Source organism: Wyeomyia smithii, chromosome 2 (assembly GCF_029784165.1).
Source record: "Wyeomyia smithii strain HCP4-BCI-WySm-NY-G18 chromosome 2, ASM2978416v1, whole genome shotgun sequence".
Taxonomy (NCBI): domain Eukaryota; kingdom Metazoa; phylum Arthropoda; class Insecta; order Diptera; family Culicidae; genus Wyeomyia; species Wyeomyia smithii.
This window is the reverse complement of record NC_073695.1, coordinates 10,903,877-10,922,767: the sequence shown is the minus strand read 5'-3', so window position 1 is coordinate 10,922,767 and position 18,891 is coordinate 10,903,877. Positions and strand designations below refer to the sequence as shown.

Here is an 18,891-nt window from a genome sequence, read left to right as displayed (position 1 = left end):
AACCTACTGATAAAATAATCGGAGACTTCTAGTTCATTTGATTTTATACGCAATATTTTATGCCTAACTTTATCGAAGGCAGCTCTGAGATTAGTGTATATTGCGTCAACTTGAGAACCGACATCACGTAAGCAGTATGAAGTAAACTGAACCAGATTTGTAGGAATGGATCGTATTGTATTCGAGTTCACATTCTAATGTCCGGTTACGAACTTCTTTGATTTTTGTTGTGAGAATTCACTAACAATACAGAAACTAAGAGAAATAAAACAACGGATTGTTTGTTTTCAAACGATTTTCCATATTTATTTCCATATACTTTTTGCGTACGTCCACTTCCTCAGTAGCTCTGCCTCTCTCTGTTTTTATTCATCTCCATTTTACAGTTACGTTTACGGTTCGAGTCATTATTAAGCATTATTCCCATACTCTGTTGCGGCACGTTGTGAACCTTTTCATATTAGTTTGTTATGATTATTTGTTTAGCATGATTTTTTCTTCTTCTTCAATATATATATTGGCTTCTCGGTTGCTCTATATTTTTTGTTTTGTTCTCTTTTTTCTTTGTCTAGATACGGCCTTTTTATGCTCACCTCGTTTGGATATCATTCTGTCTAATTTTGGAGATTGTTAGAATATCAACTACTGGTTTTTCATGTTTGCAGCTTGGTGTGTGTGTGTGTGTACCTGCTCTTTATACAGTGGTTCGTATAAACTTTGTTGCAGCAGATGGGTTTTCATTTAACATGAAGAACAATACCTTCTAGGTAATTTGAATATTTTCACTTCACTTCCGGTGTTTTCCAGCAGCAACACGTCACAGCTGTGTTTAGTTCTGTTCCAATATTGTTAAAAAAAGTACCTCTTTGCTAATAATGGTGAGTATAGTATTTTTTCATTTATTCTACTAGAGGAGTATGTACAGATGAAGGAAACTGTTCTAATTGCTTTTTTCTTTCTTAAATTCACTTAGAAATCAGTTTCGTTATACGTTCCTATGTAAAATGATTCGTAGGTTGTTTTTATTTAACATTTTTTTCCTTATCTTTAAGCTTGTGTGTAATTCTTAAATCAAAATATACTTTTTTTTAAAGTTCTCGTTTTTTCAACTTTAGCTTCTGTTTTTCCTTATATATCTATTTTTTTTGCTGACGTGTAAAGCAGTAGTTTATTTTCATCATGGTAGAGTTTTTTTAAATTTCAACGACGATCGATCTGGAATGTTATCGAATAGGTATACATTGAGTTTACACTTAGAATTTACGATAAACGGGGTTCCTGTTCGTCCCTTCTTCTTAGTTGGGATCTAATCATTCACTAAGAATAGAATTCATTTTTCAATATACACGTGTAAAAGCTGGGGTTCAATTGAAACGATTTGGGATGAAAAATTATACGATACAGTTCGCTAATGCAATTATTATCTGGCACGTGCTATGCCGCGTTTATTATGCTATTGATATGCTAAACTGAGCCGTAATTATGTTTGGATTCCATATCGGTTAACCTGTTTGGAGTTGTTTGTGTGGTTATTTCATGTTGTAATGATGTTTACTGTTTTTTATTTTCTTGTCATTTCAAGGTTCGTAATTTTGTTATGTAATAAGTTATGGGAGTACATATTTCTATAAAATAATTCTCGAAGAATGAGATAAAAACAAATTGCTGAAACAAATAACAATACAAAACTTTTTGCATTGATTTTGACACAGTTACAAATATTGTTTTAGGATCTCTTCAGCATCCGATTTACTTCTACAAATCACATTATTACTGTTTTACTTAATGATGAAATTGAATTCAAACTAGTTAGCTGCTTTCCGCCGTTCAATATGTGTTCGACTATTCCAGTTTGGTCATTTTGACCTGTCAAAATGTAAAATGATTGACGCAAATGTCGGGCCAACTTGTCTGATGTTAGAATGGAAATAATATCCCAGTAACGGACAAATTACTTGCCATTTATTGGCACTGTAGCTTAGGGTTTCGACTACCAATAGAAAGCTCCAAGTAGGGTTGATTATGACACTGAGAATATGGCGAAAAGGCTCCGAATGCTAGACGGAAAGCAGCTTTGGCTAAGAGCCTACTATGACCAGTATTGTGACAGGAAATGCGCCAGCGCATTATTTGTTCAATTTCTTTTCGTACGCTATCTATTATCAGTTATTCTGTCAACAATGATTTGATTCTTTTGAAATTTGACAAGATTTATTTGTTGCATAGCACTTACTACTGACGAAAAACACGGGTGTTTAGTCATTTGAGCTGAGAAAAGCGGATGTGTGTTATCAAGAACAACTGGATGTGTTCGTCATGATAGACTGTAAGTAGGGTAAGTTCTAATGATAATTATACGAGTTACATTTTTTTGTCACACGTTGATTTAGTTTAATTGTTTTTTGTTTCAAGTCGAAATTTTCAACTTTTGCATAATTAGCGTAAGGCAATATCATCAGAGGAGATTATTTTTTCTTTTCACCTGAAAGCTACAATTCTGAACTAAATACATTACATTTCTCCACTAAGCACTGAAAAAAGTCTATAAAATTGAACTAAACTACCAGTTTGAACTTTTGATGTTTGGCCTTTTCAATCGTTTCACTAAAAACGTGTCACAGCTGTTCCCTTTCCCACGGTCAATCCATAGACCGTTTTCCTAAATCCTTTCGGGTGAAAAACTAAAAAAATGCTAAGTCGTTACGAAAACGAAAAGAAGAAAACTGCTTGCTGTTCTACGAACAGTGGCTAAACCACATCCACGCTTGTATAGAAAAGTGATATATTGTCGTTATTTTCGGTTCAAAGTCGGGTTAAACATTGAATCTGACGTTTGCGATGCTTTCGTCAAACAGATGCTGGCGGGCCTCGTCCGATCGGAACAAACTGGCGGTCGTCGAATGCGATTAATCTGTCGATCAATCATAAAGTTTTAGAGGTTTGGGGTGGCTTTATATTTGTTATTAAAATTTGGATCTGATTTATTCGTACTTTTTTGTTCGTTTTTCATCGTGGAAGAAGGGCAGAGGGGGTATACTTATATCTTGACGAACGTACAGTTTAGGTTTTTTTTTTGTTGGTCCAATCCTTTCACTTTTCTGAATCTTGATTGTGTATACGAGTGAGAAAGAGGGAAAAAACTTGCTTCGAAATTCCGGATTATTTACAGCGACCGCAGCGCGAGCTCCAGCTATCGTTTTACCATCAATCATCCTTTGCCGCTAGCAGCAGGAGGCAGGACGGATGGCGGCAGAAGTTTAGTTTGCTCTTTTTTACCCCCATATCAAGTTCGTGATTTTTGTTTTATCCTCTTGAAGCAACATAATCTACGATGCGTTGGAGTATGAAAATATGAAAGTTTTAGTATGTGGTTCTGGTTCTATTGGTGTGGTTACTGCATCACACACAACAAAGTAATGGAAGCAAGATTTTGTTCGAAGATATTTCTAGGAAAGTGGCTTAATTCTTCAAAAATTCGAGCAAATGATAACACGTCATATACAAGTATCAGCGAGTGATGCTTGTATCCTACAACAAAAGAATGGGATTTAAAACACATCCAATTACATCATTTCTAAAAGCCGTATCGTGTCCTGTCAAGCTCAACAGCTCCGAAACCAACGCCTGTACAATTAAATTAGGCAGCTTTCTGCCGCAGTAATCTTCGACCAGAGTGTTCCTTTTCATCCTTTCCTGCCGGAAAAAAACACACACACACACACACACACACCGACACACCTCACACACGCACACACGGTTCCGGTTCCGGTTGGCTGCTTTCGAAATTCTGGTAAATGGCACTTATCGGCCTTTTCAGCAAAAGTCCATCACCGAAATTGACTTTTTTTTTGCGTGCGAAATCAAACCCAACGCCATTAATATCTCATGAGGAACCATTCCGAAAGGTATCCAACCTTGCTGGCAGCAGCTTCTCCGTCTTCTGCTGCGACGGACGTCCGAAGCAGATCTTCCATTGTCCTCCGCTTCGACTGAGGATGGGTTTATCCGTACGTTGGCATGACAGGCTGCCTCCCGCTACATTCGAAAGATAAACAATGCGGCACCGGATTTGAACAATTTTATTTGAAGATATTGCTTCTTTTAAGACGGAATCTACAACTATCTCTTTCTCCGTCGCTCTGCTCTATCTCTGCACTGAAAGGACCGATAAGCGATTAAGATATTGGATCGTTTCTTCTATCCCTGTACACCCTCATGGGGGGACCCTTCATGTGCACATTCTCTGCTCCTATTTACGCTCCCTCCCAGCGATAACTTTAAAAGCCGGCCATTGTTAACGTTTGAAGGCGATATTCAATCAGCAGTGGTGGTCGGGAACGAAAAATGGTTTTCCTCCCGAGGAAATGTCAAAGGGGCACAATTTGTCTCTGCGTTGACGATCTCGCAATGTGCCGTGACAAGAAGCCCGTTCCAGGCAGGAGGCGGCCACTCTAAATCGCTTTGATAATACGGGCAATGTATGGCTCCGTTTGTCTTCTCCTCGCCGTCCCGGGGGCTGTGACACTGATTGCTGCTCGTAGACTAACCGAATATCGTTAGATAAAGTGCGTATGCTAGTGACCGATATGGTACGTCATAACTGTAGATCACTCGAGCGGCGATTTATCGGTGCAGAGTTTTGTCGTAAAAGGTAATAGTTTATGACATATCAATTGTATGTAGCGTATGTGCTGTGATATTTTGGATTCTAAATTAAATTAAAATATATACAACATATGGGTCACTTCATCTCAAGTGTGGTAAAAAAAGAGAAAATGGGCCAAAATTTGGGGAAATGTTCATAAAAGGTCACTATGCAAAAAATCCAACTTTGGTGCCAATGGAATAAGAGATTCTCCCCTTTTTTCTGACAAAATCTCCAATTTTCGTTGAAAATTTTACTGACGTGGAACTACGTCTTTGTTTTTTTATACTGGAATGCATTTTACAAAATTGGAAATGAAACTGGTAAATGTTCCGTCAGATTATTTTATTACGCAGTAATAAAAGTTGATAAGAAGTTTGTCCTTTACACTTACGCGAACAATAAACCAATCACATGCCAGCTGTGATATTCTCTGTAAAAAAGAGAAAAAAAAAACAGAGTCTCTCCGTTCCGAAAGATCAATTTATGTTTGCTTCCATGAATTTAGACTAATTTGAAGTCTCGAAGGTAAAAGCTGATGTCTTGAAAGAAAACATGCTGGTAAAAGCAACGGTACCGTACAGTATCTGTGGAGCAGAATGCCGCTGGTTTCTCGTCGTCTATTATTGCAGCGGTACACGACTTCTGTTCGCGTGCAATTAAGGAAGAACTGCAATGCTGCTGCTGATGGTGAATGAAAATTTGTCTCATGAATATGATTACCATAAAAACCATAAGATTATAAGTTATAAGTTATTTTTATTTCACTTCATTAAGAAGAGGCTGAGAATAAAAATACGTAAGTCAAACGAACGAATTGATTCTGTCTGCGGACTCCGTAACCATTGTGTACCATTGTGTATTTTTTTCACATGCACCCGCGATCTCCCTGTCTCCGGCATGGTGTTTTGATCAATTAAACTACGCGGGACGGTGGTACTGTTCCACAATCTATATCGTATCACATTCCACTGCCGACTTATTCCATTGCTCATCCCTAACTACACACACTGCTGTGCAAGCGTTATTTATAGACTGAAAGGAATGTCTCATCACACATAGAAGAGTCAGCTGATGCTGATAACTCTTATAGACCAGTGTGATCGAGACCAAAGTCAGTCTGCGTCGTGCTTGCAAGTGCGACACAACAACGGAAGGTGTTCGGTACGGCTAAATTTTTCGATCTAAATTTCTATTTTTAACAACGGCTTGTACCCGTTAACACGCAAGTTCATTAAGCAGACAGTATGTGAAGTAGGGAGAGCGAAAAGTAAGCGAACTGGAAATATGATACAGATTTAGAAAAATAATAATAATAATTTATAATATATATAATATTTGGAAATGTTTTTCCAAATCTGTATCATATATCCAGTTCGCTTATTTTTCGCTTCCCTACTTCACATAATGTCAGCTTAATAAACTTGAGTGTTAACGGGTAAAAGCCGTTGTTAAAAATAGAAAAAATAGTAAAAACGCTTTACTATTTCCGAGTCTTGTGCATTTGGTAATTTAACGTGGTGGCTCGAATTCGGCCTTTTGGGGCTTCAACATCGTTTCACCTTAAAGACCACTTGCTGCCTTGTGCCTCTCTATCAGTACTTCTGGCACATTCTCTCTCAATTTTAATCGATTGGACTTCAACATTTGGGGGTACATACTAAAAAGCTGTGTGAAGTAAAACACATGACTTTGAACACCTTTAAGTACCGTTTGGTGATAATCTGGGATGAAATACCGGTCAAAGTTGTTCAGCTTGTGATAGTTTTCAGAAGCATTTGCGGGCCGTAATCAAATGCAAAGGCGAAAGATTTAAATTGAACTGAATCAACTGTAACTTTACTGCTATCCCATGATAATAAACAATATTCAGAGAAGAAATATTCATCTGTTTTAATTTCATGGCATTAATAAAGTGTATCACTTTCACGGTGACACCCTGTATAAAGTCCAATTTCTTAGGTTTTAAGCAGTTTTCTTTTCTATGTTTTCAAATATCTTCGGATATGCTATATCAACAGATATTCTAGAAATTATGTTTTGGAAAAAAATTGTCAAAAAATCAAAATGCAAAAAGGAGTGTTGTCAGATATACTAATTTTGCATTTGAAAAACGAAGTTGCGTATTTGAAAAATGTGTATATGTATTTCAATTTCGAACTTGATCTTTCTATCGTATTTCTGAGGAAATTTTACACGAAAAATTCTTATCAGGTATTTTGCGCGAAACTTAAGTTACAGCATTTCTTTTTTATAACAAAGTCAAATTGCCTTTGATCTATTATTCTATTTTCAAGCCAAGCACAAACTTCGCTGCCAACTGTTTAATGTACAGGACAATTGCGGGACTAGCGCTACGATTCTACTGACACTAACAGTCCCTCCCGAGCCGAGACTCGAACCTTAGACGACTGGCTTGTTAGGTTAGCATGATACCTCGAGACCCTCTGGAAGGGCCATTTTTATTGCGCTTTATGTCTCTTATTGACTTTTATGTCTCTGAAACTGTTGATAATGGAAAGCCAAGGAATTCAGAAAGCTTATAAATTTAAACCGGAAGTGTTACCAGTTGCTTGGATATCAAGTAGTTTTCTTTTATTAATTTAAAGTTTTCAAGTTCTAAGGTTATTTTAATGATGAATGTTTTTCTGGCAATTTATTAGCAATCCTTAAAGTAATAGGCAACAATAAGCAAATCAGGGGAAATTTGACTTCATTTCTTATAAATGCTATACATCAACTATTGCTCTTATATACCTCTGAGTGATAGGTGTTTTTCTTGAAAACAATTCTCAGGAAACACGACAAAATTGACGTTTTCGAAATCAAACTATACCCATTCGTCGCAATTAAATTTTTCAAATGCAAAAAAATCTGGCAATACAGCCTCATAAAAAAAATTGTTTTTGATCGTTACATTTTTTTTTTAAATGCAACCTTTAAATAAAATATTATATCTCCGGATATTTTAGATCCACTGATTTGAAATATTTGGAGATATAAATTAACTTTAAGAGAAGAATGCTTGGAACCAGAGAAAATTGAACTTCATATCTTAAAAATGCTGTAACTCGAATTTTACTTATAATACCTCTGAGAGATAGGTGTTTTGTATGTAAAATTTTCTCAGCAATACGATGAAATGATCAGAATACAAATCCTAATATACTAATTTGCCGAAAAACGCAATTTAATTTTTCAAACGCAAACACAATATATTTGGCAACACTGCCAAGTGTTATTTTTTGGATTCCTTGACTGGAAGTCGGCCATTTGTGGCTTCAACACACTTCCACCTTAACTTCCATAAAAAGAGCGATGGGTTTTTCCATCAACACCCAAGTTGGGATCAATGTGGTATTTGGAGTCGATTTCTGATCTCCGGGCATAATTCTGGTTCCGGAAATAACCATATTGGGTGAAAGTTGACCTTTTATTGCGGTTTTTCTAAACTCAGAACTTGCCACCATGGATTTAATTGCGTTGGAAGTCAATTCCAGATCTCTGGGCATAATTTCGATTTAGGAAGTACGCATATGTATTAGGTCACATATGGTCATGTAGATCTACCAGCTGGTCTCGAGGTACGATGCTGGCCTAACAAGCCAGTCGTCGTAGGTTTGAGTCTCGACTCGGAAATAGTGACTGTTAGGACTAGGCTAGCTCGTAATTGTTCTGTACACTCATCAGTTGGCTGCGAAGTTGGTGTATAATAAACATATGGTCGAGTTCCGAATTGGAATGTAGCACCTTGCTTTGCTTATGCCCATATTTAACTGTTTCCCGGGATACTTTCACACCCCCTCAGATGCTTCCCCGTAGACGTAGCTCTACGTCAAAAGTATCAACGGACTCGTTCAACCGCGTTCTAGTTTAAACACATAAATTGTAATTTACCAGAAATTTCGGGTGCGCTTTTATAATTGTGCCCAGTATGACTTACTCAGTGCAACAGCTTGAACATTTAACATGACACTGCGATGCAGTAATAAGATATTCGCTATTTCTATTTTCCGTATACCGATACTGCGATTATGACACGGTTTCAAATATATTATCTCATGGTGGCCGAATGCCTAGATACCATGAAGTACCCATATCGTGCGTGAATTCGTAAAACTACACCATCAAAGTCGGTGGACCAAGATCAGTACCTTACTACGAACGCCAACTTCTTTCTATGATAATGTGGATTATGCAGAAGATTCCTTATTTGAAAGTAGGAGTAAGTATCAAACAAACATTACTACGTTATTGATCACTTGAAGTGAGACCACTAGGAGTACACTGAGAATGATTCACTATTTCCAAGCATTATTTTTATGTTTCTTTGTACTACCAGTTGATCCGTTCACGTAGGAATAAAGTTAGTTGATGGGCTTCTAAAAATAACCCTTGAATAAACTTTCTAGTAAAAAAGTCACATTTGCATGCAACTTAGAGCACTTCAACTGATTCAGTCATTGCACACAGGAGAAAAAGGAACCCGAATTCCCAATAATTATTCATCGCCGGGTATATCGCATTTTACATGTGAAATAATTCATCAAAACGATTGGTGATGGTTTCGTCCTGTACACGGCACGGTAAAAAATTGATATTATTTTTTTGAAGGAAAAAATTGCATTTTTAATGATTTTAAGCAGAATGTGAAATAAATTTTTTTGCGACCTTCATCTCATCAACTGTTGGTATTGTTGGAGATCATTTGAGTTTTTCCAATAATGTTCCTACCCGGGTTTCCCGACTTTCAGAAATGGTTATAGCGTTTGATCGCATACCCGCGATAAGAGTGTATTCTCCAACCGGTTTTCGAATACGAAAATTTAGACCACTTGATCTTCGAACAACCTGTTCACTGAACTGGAATCGATCGAGGAGATCGATAAATCAGTATCGATCAACAGGAGATATAAAAGGCCCTTCGAAACGTCATCGCTCTCTCTTTGTGTTTGCTCGCACCAGCGCAGTGAAGAACGACAGTCAGAAATTTGTATTGGATAAGGAATTTGTAAAATTAAGTATAAAAAATTAAGTTAATAAGTTAGCAGTCAGTTCGTGTGGTAGATTATCCGAAAGCTCCTGAGTTATCGCTATTGGTCCTTCGAGCCGGATAGGACGTCGAACTCCGTTCATCCGCCATCATCGGAATCCTGCCAGCCGGATAGCTGCCGATTTGTTAGCCATTGGACTTCGCCATTTTGCTGGGATTCATTATTCAAGGCATTAAATTGCCTCAAGAAGGTAATTAGCTTTCCAACATCCTTATCCTGTCTCGTTTGAGCTACGTGGTCTTTTGTTTGCAGTTCCGGATTTAACAATGTCGACGGAACGGCGGAAAAAAACTCTAAAGCTGCACCAACGCAGCATAGTCACATCTTTCAACCTTATTAAAACCTTCGTGGACAGCTACGATGAAACCAGGGATGTTGCAGAAGTGCCGGTGCGCCTTGAAAATCTGGTTTCATTGTGGACAGATTTCAGCAAAATCCAGTGCGAATTGGAATCGCTGGATGAAGCTAACCTCGACGATCAACTCAAACAACGTGCCGATATAGAATCCCAATATTATAAAGTTAAAGGCTTTCTGCTTGCCGTTAATAAATCGCCATCTACACCGAGCGTAACGCCTTCAAATATTTCAACCGCTCAATACGCTCCATCGAATTCGAACATTCGCCTACCAGATGTAAAGCTACCTATATTGAGCGGCAGTCTCGATAGCTGGCTAAACTTTCACGATTTATACATCTCGCTGGTTCATTCGTCACAGGATTTGTCCAACATTCAAAAGTTTTATTATCTTCGCTCGTCTGTTGCCGTCGATGCCTTGAAGCTAATCCAAACCATTCCGCTCAGTGCAAACAACTATCCGGTCGCATGGAATCTGTTAGTTGAGCACTTTCAGAACACAGCCAGATTGAAACAATCATATGTCGATGCACTTTTCGAATTTTCTCCGCTTAAGCGTGAATCGGCGACTGAGCTCCACTCGTTAGTTGAGAAGTTTGAGGCGAACGTTAAGATACTTCAACAGCTAGGTGAAAAAACAGAATTTTGGGACGTTTTGCTGATACGCATGCTTAGCACACGGCTTGACCCAACGACTAGAGGGGATTGGGAAGAGCACTCTTCCACTCGTGACACGGTTTCGTTTCCCGATCTCACAACGTTCATTCAAAGAAGGGTTACAGTCCTGCAAACCATTAGCGGAAATACAACCGAGGCTTCTTCAAATGCTTTTCTCAAGAGGCAACCAGCTTCCCGTCCATTTGCGAGCCATGGGGCTACCCAATTCCAGTCTCGAAAGTGCAGCGTTTGTTCGGAACAACATCCCTTATACATGTGCGCTAAATTTGCGAAAATGGATATTCAAGAGAAGGAAAAGGAAGTGTGTCGGCTACAACTTTGTCGAAACTGTCTGCGCTCGGGTCATGTCGGAAAGGATTGTTCCTCATTTAGTTCATGTAAAAGATGTCAAGGTAGACATCACACGCAATTATGCCAAAATAAAGCTCGAGTCTTGCCAAGTGAGTCGTCGAACGTGTCTGCTCAAATTCCGTCGTCTTCAAGTCAGCAAGGTGAGCTGCCACCTATATCGTTTTCTGCCATCCAGCCGCAACCGACTACTCATGCTTCGGCCACACGAAAGCGAACGCGTGTTTTGCTTGCCACTGCCGTGGTGATTGTGATCGACGATAATGGAACGCGGCACGCTGCACGTGCACTTTTGGATTCCGGTAGTGAATGCTGTTTCGCAACTGAATCCTTTTCGCAACTGATCAAGGTTCAGCGTAAGAAAATTACCATCCCGATTGCGGGTATTGGCCAATCTGCAACTCAGACTAAAGGAAAATTTTCGTCACTTGTCTGCTCTCGTATTACCGATTATTCTGCTACTGTCGAATTTCTCGTACTTCCAAAGGTTACTGTCGATCTTCCAGCAACTTCTGTTAACATGTAAGCATGTAAAATCCCAGCTGATGTGCAACTAGCGGATCCCGCATTCTTCAAATCAAACCCGATCGATCTGATTCTCGGTGCTGAAATATTCTTTGAACTCTTTAGAGTGCCTGGTAGAATTGCCCTCGGCGACGACCTACCAACATTAGTAAATTCCGTTTTCGGTTGGGTAGTCACAGGAAAAAATCTCCATTGCTCCTCCCAATCTCCAATAATCGCAAATGTCGCCTCTGTCGCCGATGTGCATCAGCTAATGGAAAGATTTTGGAAGATTGAGGAAGATAGCACGGAACCGTGTTATTCTCTTGAAGAAGCTGCATGCGAGGAGTATTTTCGACGGACAGTAACTCGTACTACAGAAGGGCGGTATAAGGTTCGTCTGCCACTGAAGAAAACCGTACTGGAAACTATTGGTGATAATCGCAAAACTGCTATCCGCCGATTCCATTTACTTGAAAACCGACTCCAGCGAAACCCAACGCTTTGCAAACAGTATAGTGATTTCATGCGCGAATATGAAGATTTAGACCATATGCAACGTGTTACACGCGACGATTCAAGACACTCGATTTACCATCTACCTCATCATGCGGTTATAAAGGAAGAAAGCACCACAACTAAAGTACGGGTAGTATTCGATGCTTCGTGCAAAACGCCCAAAGGCCCATCACTGAACGATGCATTGTTAGTGGGGCCAATCGTACAAGATGATCTTCGTTCCATCATTATGCGCTCTAGAATCCATCCCGTTATGCTAATTGCAGACATTAAACAGATGTATCGACAAATTTTAGTTGACAAGCGTGACACTCCTCTGCAGCGCATAATTTGGAGAAATTCACCGGAAGACCCTCTCGATACTTACGAGTTGAAAACCGTGACTTACGGGACGGCTAGCGCACCATTTTTAGCCACACGAGTTTTGCAGAAACTAGCTGACGATGAACAGAATGACTTTCCCGAAGCAGCGAGCGTGTTACGTAAGGATTTTCACGTTGACGATTTATTTTCCGGCAGCAGCACTGAAACCGACGCGATCACTCTCAGAAATCAGCTTGAGACGATTTTGGCAAGAGGAGGCTTCCAACTCCGCAAATGGGCATCAAACAAGCCTGCAGTGTTGGCGGACATTTCAATTGAAAATAGAGCGATTCAGCAATCAGTTGACTTGGACCGTGGCCAATGCATCAAGACACTTGGGATTCACTGGGAACCCACTACTGACATTCTTAAATATAATGTTAAATTACCTAAGCCGGACTCGACGATTGCACTCACAAAACGCATTGCTCTATCATATATTGCACAACTTTTCGATCCACTTGGTTTGGTGGGTCCGGTTGTGACAACGGCAAAACTATTTATGCAAGCGCTATGGACGCTAAAGGATGAACACGGAAATATATGGAGTTGGGACAGGGAACTACCCTCAACGCTACAAAATCGCTGGACCGTTTACCACACACAGCTGCCCCATCTAAACCAACTCAACATCAATCGGTTTGCCTTATGTCTCAATTGGACCTTTGTGCAATTGCATTTGTTTTCGGATGCATCTGAGTTAGCATACGGAGCTTGCGCGTATCTTCGATCAGAAAACTCTGCTGGTCACGTAAATGTTGCATTATTGACTGCAAAATCTAGAGTCGCTCCTCTTGAAAAGCGATCAATCCCACGACTGGAACTGTGTGGGGCACTTCTCGCCGCTGAATTATACAAGAAGGTACTAGCATCTCTGCGCCTGAACGCAGAAACCTTTTTCTGGGTTGACTCGACAACTGTGTTAAGCTGGCTCCAGGCTTCTCCGTCCAAATGGAACACCTTCGTAGCGAACCGTGTCTCGAAGATACAGTTGGCTACCCAAAAATGCACGTGGAGACACGTAGCAGGTTTGCAAAATCCAGCTGATTATATTTCAAGAGGAACCACAGCTGAAATTATTCTTAGCAGCGAACTCTGGTGGAATGGTCCACAAGGCCAATGAATCAGCAAGAAGACGACCTACCACCAGAATGTACGAATGAAATGCGGAAAACAATAACCACTTTCACAGCAGCAACTGCACTTTCGTTTGTCGATTTATATGTTAGCAGATTCTCCAACTATCAAAGGTTGCTTGAAGCAACGGCATATTTCCAAAGAATGTTGAAGAACTACAAACTCGACCCAAAACTCCGCTCAACTGCGCATATTCTCACTGCCGATGAAATCCGTCAAGCAGAGCACACTAGAGTGGCCATTTTTGTAACATCATGCGATTTCGAAGAGCGCCGGGCGGAAAAAGTTTCCTTTTTACTCCAAAAATAAGCCATGAAAATTTGAAGTTGATCCGAGTTCATTTAATGGACCCACAAAACGCTTATATTAAAAAAATAGATTCTCATAAGAACTGTTGTTTTTTATCTCTTTTTGAAGTTTTTTGTCTTAGTTTCTTAAAATAGTTGTATATTTTGCGTCGAAATACTCTTCAATTATAAAATCATATCATTAGGGACATTCATATATTGCGTAACGCTAAATTATAGCAATTTTAAACACCTCCAACCCCTACCGCAATTTTGCATGAGGGCCTCGCGCAATGGAACTCTTCGTTGAATATCCCCTTCTTCTTGGTACGTTACGTAATAAATGCATGACCTCTCATATTCTTTAGAGGTTTTGAAACTGGCATTCAGTGATTATATCCTCAATCGTACTTCATTGCAGCAACTGCGGACAATCGAATTGGTGAAGCAAAATTATTAAAATTATTAAGAACTTTTTGTATGGATTTAATGTTATTTTTAGTATTATTATTATTATTATTATTATTATTGAAACAGGTCAGCACAAGTGATCTGAATACACTAAGACGGTGAATTTTATCAAATACGATCATTTCCTGTTGATCGAATAGCAATTCTCATGAGTTTCAATGAAAGTGCAAAGTTCTTGGGCGCGCTTAAAATTGATTCAAGCTACGGCAAAAATATCGCCTAAGAAGTTCATAAAACACTAATGGATTGAAATATTTCGGCAATGTTTCGAAAACTAACCAATATTACTTGTCCTCTTAATTTCTATGAACTTTTATGCAAAATATATTACATGGCAAGAGCATCGGACCTTAAACACTTGTCTTTAACCGTTTTACAAGAGCATCAAACGAAATCAACTCATTCACAGCCAATCAACTCACTCACAGCTTCAATGATCCAAAAGTTCTGATCATTGACCATAAATTGCATTCAAAACATGTCCCTGTTGGTAGTAGTGTTTTTCGGATGTCAAATGTATCAATCAAGTTATGAATTCTCTACGTGATTCTTTCGCTTATGCCGAAATTGATAGTAGTCTCAGACGCTGTAACTGAAAAGATGAAGAATCGCGGTATTTAAGCCCAGAATAAGTTGGATTGGCCTGATATTCCGTTTGAAATTAAACAAAAAATGATCGGGCGACTAAAAGCGAATGGTCCTTAAGGTGAAACGGTAATGAAACCACAAACAGCCAATTTCGAATCACCACTTCGAATTTTCAGAAGCACATGACTCGGAAATAGATGATGCATTCCCTGTGAAAACGCTATTTTATGTTTGCTTCACCGCAGCAAACATGAAATAGCGTTTTCACAGGTGACGCATTAGCTGTTACCAATTCTTGGGCCTTTGAAAATTCAAAATGGTGACTGGAAGTTGGCCATTTTTGCTTTCAATACCTAATGTTGAATTTATGAAAAATTCTACCCGTGTTTCAACACATAATTAAGACGAATTTCAGTTTATACTGCATGTTGGTAATTTATACCTAAAAAATACATACCTCATTCAACATACAACCGTTTTAACAAACACCGAAAGTTATAGATCTTTTTAAACTTAAATTGGGGTAATAGTATTACTGTTTTATGAAAATACAAGTGTATTTGAATAAGTTTATCGAAAGATATATGTTAAAAAAAAACTTCATACAATTTTCATGTAAATCGATTTCTCAAATATAAGCGCTTTGTGAGTCCATTAAATAAACTCCGATGAACTTTTAATTTTCGTGGCTTATTGTAGAGGTCAAAAGGAAACTTTTTCAGCCCGGCGCTCATTAAGATCGATAGTTTCAAAAACGGCCATACAAAATATGGCCACTCTAGAGCACACCCTAATAAGGTTGGTGCAAAACCAAGTGTACGGAGCAGAAGTATCAGCTTTACAGCAGCAGAAACCAGTAGCAAACAAGTCTCGACACAAGTGGTTCGCTTCTTTCTTGAGCCCCGAACAGTTGCTTCGAATAGGGGGACGACTGTCTCACTCGCAACAATCTTACGACAGCAAGCACCAAATTATTCTTCCCTCGTAACATCCTCTATCGGCACTGCTAGTACGTAGCTACCATGTGAGAAACTTACATGCCGCCCCTCAGTTGCTAATTAGTTTACTTCGCCTGCGCTATTGGACCATAGGGGCCAGGAGGCTGGTCAAGAAAATTGTTCAGAATTGCGATGTTTGTTTCCGCGCTCGTCCTAAACGCGTTGAACAGTTCATGGCAGACCCTTTTCAACAACCGGTATTGACTATTGGGGACCGATATACGTTCAACCACCGCATAGGAGAGCGAGCCCGAGAAAAACCTATGTCGCGGTGTTTGTATGTTTTTGCACTAAAGCAGTACATCTCGAACTAGTAGCGGACTTAACGACTGCAAAATTTCTACAATCGCTACGCCGTTTTGTGGCCCGCAGGGGTTTGTGTTCGGATGTTTACAGCGACAACGGTCGCAACTTTATTGGAGCTGCCAACGAACTACGTAAATTGATACAGAGCGAGCAACATAGAATGGCACTACAGCAAGAATGTGCATCACAAGGCATTAGATGGCACTTCAATCCTCCTTTGGCATCGCATTTCGGTGGCTTGTGGGAGTCGGCAATTAACTCGGCGCAGAAACACTTTCTGCGTATATTGGGTAATCAAACTCTATCATACGTCGACACAGAAACACTTCTTTCTCAAATTGAGTGTTGCCTTAATTCACGACCTCTTGTACCGCTTAGCGATGACCCAACAGATTTCGAACCTTTAACGTCCGGCCACTTTCTTATTGGTTCTGCACTGAAAGCTGTACCAGACACCGATTTCACCGCAATACCGTTCAATCGTCTGAAAAAATGGCAACAAACCCAAAAAAAGTTTCAGCATATTTGGAACCGATGGCACAGAGAATACCTGTCAACACTTCAACCACGAGCGAGATGGTGCAATCCACCCGTGCAACTTGCTAAGGATCAACTTGTTATTTTGATGAACGAGAATCTTCCTCCGATGCAGTGGCCGATGGCTAGAATTGAAGAGCTACATCCGGGAGCTGATGGCATAGTTCGAGTAGTTACGGTCAGGACACCCCGAGGCAGCTACAGACGTCCAGTGACGAAAATCTGTCTGTTGCCCTCATCGGCATCAGATGAACAACATAGAGAAAACTAAGCAGCAGATCAACACGGTCTTTCGCAGCAGCTGAATTCAACTTTAAGATAAAATACAAGCCCCTTGGTAACAAGGGACAAGGTAAGCACCTGTCCAATAAATTTACCTTGAGCGTTGTTTGACCAATAAATAGTTAATGGGTTCAATGATGGCAATTTCGGTCACGGGTTACTTTAAAACACGTTTTATTATGTCAAAGCCGACGTTTTAAGGATATATTTCCTCGTCCTCAGGGCAAAAACAAAACAAACAAGCTCTCGTCAAAATATGGTGCATTGGTGTTAAATTGCTGTTGGTTAACTACACTACAACAGTATCTTCCAACACACATCACACACGATCGTGATGATCGCATACCCGCGATAAGACTGTATTCTCCAACCGGTTTTCGAATACGACAAATTAGACCACTTGATCTTCGAACAACCTGTCCACTGAACTGGAATCGATCTAGGAGATCGATAAATCAGTATCGATCAATAGGAGATATAAAAGGCCCTTTGAAACGTCATCGCTCTCTCTTTGTGTTTGCTCGCACCATCGCAGTGAAGAACGACAGTCAGCAATTTGTATTGGATAAGGAATTTGTAAAATTAAGTATAAAAAATTAAGTTAATAAGTTAGCAGTCAGTTCGTGTGGTAGATTATCCGAAAGCTCCTGAGTTATCGCTAGCGTTGTAGAAACAAATCTGCCTCTGAATAAAGACAAAAAGAATATAACAAATAGTCATATAAAGGAATCGCTAGTTTGATTGTTGGGAATCAGTTAGGCCATATGCAATGAAGCATTGTCGTGGAGAAATATTATTTCGAGCTGCGCTTTTGGTGTTCTGGTTGTTTTAAGTGGTGCACTTTGTATTTATCCAGGATATTTTCACTTGGAGTTCTCAAATCATTTGACATATTCATCATTTTCCAATTTTTTTTTTTTCAATTGATTAAACGTCAGAGCTTATTTGTCAGTACGGCAAATGAATCCAACCAGGGTTTTCGTTAAAAGCTTTCATTTGTTTACCCCTTCTCTAGAGCACTTAGTGACTGGTGTAGATTACCGAATACTAAATTTCGCCATACATCCCGTGTCTTTCTGCTCCACTATTTTCAGCATCTTGCGAAACGCAGACTAGAAGCCAACGACCGGGCGCATATTGATGAAACCAGTTTTCAGCGAATGCTATAAACGCCGTTTCACCATGCGATTGATCTTCGATAAACGACCGAAACAGTTTTCCATCTATTGAATACCCTACCCGACACTACGCCGCACTTCGCCGCAGTCCTAGTTGATGAAAGCTTTTCATTTCAAGTTTCATTACTCTCCTGTTGTCACTTGAGCTGTTTTCCCTTTTGAATCCCGAAGAAAACAGTATCCCCGGGTGAAGTGTAACGTTAGCGAGAACTAAAAACCATCAATATTAAATAATTGACATTAGTAGTCTCGAATTCCTCTAGAGTAAATGTACCTGTACTTAGGTAGTGATTCAGTTTATGTTCAATCGATCTGTAATATCAGCTCGAAAAAAATTCCGTCGATTGATTTCGCTGGCAACAAATTGATGCCATTCCGTAAAAAAAAACACAGAGACGAATGATAGAAAAAGAATTGGCGCGTCCGAGTTTTCCGGCGGTTATTGGAATGGATGCCGACTGTTGGCGACTTTCGAAAAAAAAAAAACGTCTTTCTGTACATCAACGTTTCACTTCGATTCCACTAGCACCCAGTCGGATTTTAAACAAATGATAATGAAAGAAAAATACATTTGTCTTTTTCGAGTGCCTTGTCGTTCGCAGCCGAAAGTACGGCGGTAGCCGCCTTCGGTCCTGATG

General features: G+C 39.5%; 2 protein-coding genes across 3 annotated transcripts in view; one reads left to right on the top strand and one right to left on the bottom strand.

The window, feature by feature from the left end:
• Positions 1-277: 277 nt before the first annotated feature.
• The window catches only part of LOC129726076 (RNA-binding protein Musashi homolog Rbp6), a 1,668,991-nt gene continuing 1,650,377 nt past the window's right edge, over positions 278-18,891 (bottom strand). For both annotated transcript variants that reach the window (XM_055682685.1, XM_055682686.1), the window contains one exon: positions 278-18,891. This exon is cut by the window's right edge and continues 15,736 nt beyond it. The gene's annotated coding sequence lies outside the window, so the exon portion shown is untranslated.
• On the top strand, positions 9,966-17,064 carry LOC129725580 (uncharacterized). Its single transcript, XM_055681580.1, has 3 exons — positions 9,966-11,605; positions 11,714-13,108; positions 16,323-17,064. Exons 1-3 carry the CDS (start codon positions 9,966-9,968, stop codon positions 17,062-17,064), a joined length of 3,777 nt encoding a protein of 1,258 aa, XP_055537555.1.